This window comes from Egretta garzetta, unplaced genomic scaffold (genome assembly GCF_000687185.1).
Source record: "Egretta garzetta isolate BGI_Z169 unplaced genomic scaffold, ASM68718v1 scaffold79, whole genome shotgun sequence".
NCBI lineage: Eukaryota > Metazoa > Chordata > Aves > Pelecaniformes > Ardeidae > Egretta > Egretta garzetta.
In genome coordinates, this window is record NW_009260791.1 from 3,231,891 (window position 1) to 3,235,534 (window position 3,644).

At 55.1% G+C, this 3,644-nt stretch overlaps 1 protein-coding gene across 1 annotated transcript in view; it reads right to left on the minus strand.

Moving 5' to 3' along the window:
* Nucleotides 1-3,496: 3,496 nt before the first annotated feature.
* JDP2 (Jun dimerization protein 2) overlaps nt 3,497-3,644 on the minus strand; it is an 18,899-nt gene continuing 18,751 nt past the window's right edge. Inside the window, exon 5 of the mRNA XM_009646669.2 lies at nt 3,497-3,644. This exon is cut by the window's right edge and continues 17 nt beyond it. Coding sequence (XP_009644964.1) covers nt 3,563-3,644 — 82 coding nt within the window. The 3' untranslated portion in view covers nt 3,497-3,562.

A 3,644-nucleotide genomic window follows, 5' to 3' on the forward strand; every position in this document is an offset into this window, starting at 1 on the left:
AGCAGCGGCGGGGCCCATCCCAAACCAGCGGGGGGGCCACCCACAGGTCTGCGTGCCTCTGCGCCCATCAGGACGCGGGGTTCAGCCTGAACGTCTGGGACGTGGGGCTGCCAGGCTGTCGGCTCCAGCTCCAAGCCCTGTCCATAAGGACGTGATGCCATCAGCTCTGCTCTCCCGTCGTTTCCCACAGCGCACCCAGCACAGGATGCGGGGGTGTGGGATGGCCAGGAGGTGGCTGCCTGACATTTGAGAAGTGTCCCTTGCGTTTTCCAAGCAAATTTGCATTACCAGCCCTTGCATGAATGGGCGGGAGGACATCGCCACAGGTACAACCCTTGCTTTGGGGGTTTGGGAGCACCGTTCCGACATGGAGCAACATGGGCTGTGCCTGACATGTGCCCGCTGCTCCTGCCCGTGCCCAGGAGATGCCACTGTAATGCACCAGTCTGAAAGGTGTCCAGCAGGACCGCCTATCCCATGGCAATATTTGTACGTCTGCTAAGGGGGGGCTTGGAGAGGACAGGTGCTACCAGAGTCAAGAACATCAAGCAGCCCATCTCCTACAGGGACCAGGAGAGGTTTTCAGCCCAGGGCTGTGCAGAAATGGAGCCTTTTCAACACTCACAAGCTGTGGCTTATGGGGTAGAGGCCCAAACCCTCTGCTTTAACTTCATTGGCTCATAGCCTAACAAAGTCCCCTGAAAGGAAATGCTTTAAATTGAGTGGCAAACCCCTTGGTTCTGACTGGAATGCAGCAAAAGGCTGTTTGGAGGATGTGCAGGAGACTGGGCAAAAACCTATCTGGGCACTGCCAGGGCTCAGATAGCTCCTGCCTGAGCCTTGGCTGGAGTAGCTGAGCATCAAACTGAGGTAGATCCATCACTCTTCGGCTGCTGCCTTTGCTCGCTGCTTCTAGTGTGCTTGGTTTCAAAGGGCACCTTATATTTTTTTCAAGCCAGCTGTTTTTATAGCAGGAAGTTTTACTGCAGTGTGGCCATTTGCCAGCAAAGGGCCATCGCCTGCACCCACCGCACTGCCAGTGCTGCTGGAAGGTGCGTGGCAGGTGTGTGAGAGCCCCCCCACGTGGAGATGAGCACACAGGCTCTCCAGGTGAGCAAAAAGCACAAGACGCCTGTGGCTGGACCATCTGATATCCCACAGGGAGCTCCTGCTGACCACTAGAGAAGAAAGCGATGCTTGCAGGAGCCCGGAAATTCATTACCAAGTACACTCTGCAGAGGGAAATAAAGTCCTGAAGAGAGAAGCAGGCCCAGCAGGTGCTCTGCACCCTTTCAGCAAAGCTCTATGGGAGACATTGTGTTCCTCCAAGTATGAAGATTGGCTCCTGACAGCAGCTGGGAAATGGGCCGGGTCTGAGCCACCACTGCAGGGTCTGGGCAGAAGGAAGCACAGAGGGACGGCTGCCCAGCTTCAAGGGCTGCACAGCAGGCGGTGGGAGCCAGGCCAGACACTGCCTTTCTCCCCCAGCTTTGTTTCAGGTTCTGTCCTTGCACATTCCTCTAGAGCACCTCAGCCAACAAGTCCTCCCAGGGCAAAAACCTTGCCTGTAACAGATCCAATGTACTTCACACTAAATAAGGCAGCTGGCAGCATTTTGGGAGGTCACAAAGACAGAAGTTATGGAAAGGCACAAGAAATCCAGGAAGAAAGTATGGAACAGGGAAAGGACTAAAGTCAGACATCCCTGGAGGTTAAGGGTTGGAAAAGGAGGCTAGAGAGAAACATGCACTAGAGTAGCAGGCGTGCTCAGGGAAGGCCTCCTCCCATGCTGTTGTCACATTTCAGGTCAAGCTCATCTTCTCCCCAACACGACCTCAGTGCTCCTGGCTGGACTTTGCATCTGCACCAGATGCTGAAAGCATCTTTCACTTGCAGTTTGCATCAAAGTAGCCAGGCTGGTAATGGGTCAGACACTGACTGGGAGAAGACTGAGCACACCACTGCTCCCCTGAGGCAACCCTCAGTGGTGCCCACATGTGAGACAGGGCCTGCCCCAGTTCAGACCAAGGCACCTTCCTCTCTAAGGGTCAGGAACACAGCAATAGTGTCAGGGCATGCCAACTCTTTCAGTCTTAGCCTCTAAGGCACACCTGCCTGATTATCTTCTCAACCTCCACACCCCCATGCTCAGCACTGGCCAAAGGCCAGGGCAAGTTTTAAGAGCTTTCCCAGCATGTCAGTTAGGGGCAAGGTTAGGACCTGGCAGAGACCCAAAGGGACTGTTCTCCACCTCCTTCCATGAAAGGATCACCACCACAAGGGCATTGTGACCGCTCCCTCATCTCTTCCTTGTCCCTGAAATGCATTCAAGCTACTGTATTCCGGCCTGAAACAAGGACCAGGTAAGGATGAGATGGTCTCCCCATCACACAGCTCTGCCTTTCCAGCTGGCAAGCCATGCCCTGCCTGCCCTCTGGTGCAGCACTGAGCTACTTCTTGCTTGACAATGGTCAGTGCTGCCTCCAAGGCTCCAAGCTTCCCCAGGCTGAATTCCCCTGGCCCAGAGCTGCTAACACAGAGAACCGCCAAAATCAGCTCTGGGATCAGCTGCACCATCCCACTCGGCCAGGAATGCACCCGGCATGGTCAGACCTGGCACATGCTGCCACGGTGCTGAGCTCTGGCCAGAGCTCAGCACCATGGCCCGACCTGGAGAGAACACATGAGGACAGCATACGTAAAGGTAACATTTACTGAGAGATACAGAACTGAGTATTATGAAGGACATACATGGATGGAGAGGGTAGCAACACCACTGCGGAGGGTGGCTTGGACCCCCTTCCCAGCACCCCAGGGAAGGAGCCGGACGCTACCAGACAAGTAACACAATGGAGATAACTGTGGCATATGCGTTTGTAACAAACAGACCATCATAACATACATTTCTATGGGATCACATCTAGTGATTATATAAATCCATATAGAGATCGCTGTATAAAAACTTTGTAAAAAATACTTTAAAAAAAGTGTAAAAATGTGCATTCAAAAGCACGGCCGACACGGACAGCTGGGCTGTAAACATTATACTGAGAGTGTGCTTGTGGGGGGCGCCTGCGCCACCGAGCCCCGACAGGCCTGCCCACCAGACGGGGCTGCATCAAGTGTTTGCGGTTCTTGGATTCAGGTTTCCCTTCGGAGCGTGCGCCAGGAGCAGCAGCAGCCTCTGGGCAGGGCGCCAGCGGGCACCACACAGCTGCTGCTCCTCCCCTGCTCCCCACGGGGCGCATGGTCCTCATGGAACGTGCTGCGGCAGCATGGGTCCCCGGGGCCACAAGCAGGCTGGAGGGCTGTGATGAGGTATCACAGGGAGGTTGCCCTCACCGGCGCCGTTAGCCCTCCTCCCGGGTTCAGCCTCAGAGTACATGGTTGACAGGTTCATGATCTTCTCTGTCCCCATATTTGTTTGGTCCATAGTTCCCAAGGAAGCCCACTGGGTCCTGGCTGCACCAGGCCTGGGTGCACAGTTCTTCATACAGTACATACATTAGAGACCCTGGAAGACCCTGTGCCACTGTCTCCTCCTCCTGGCCCAGTGCCACCTTCACTTCTTCTCTAGCTGCTCCAGCAGCGGCATGGCTTCGCTCTCGGGTGTCTTGATGCTGTCTGTTCGCACAATGCAGGTG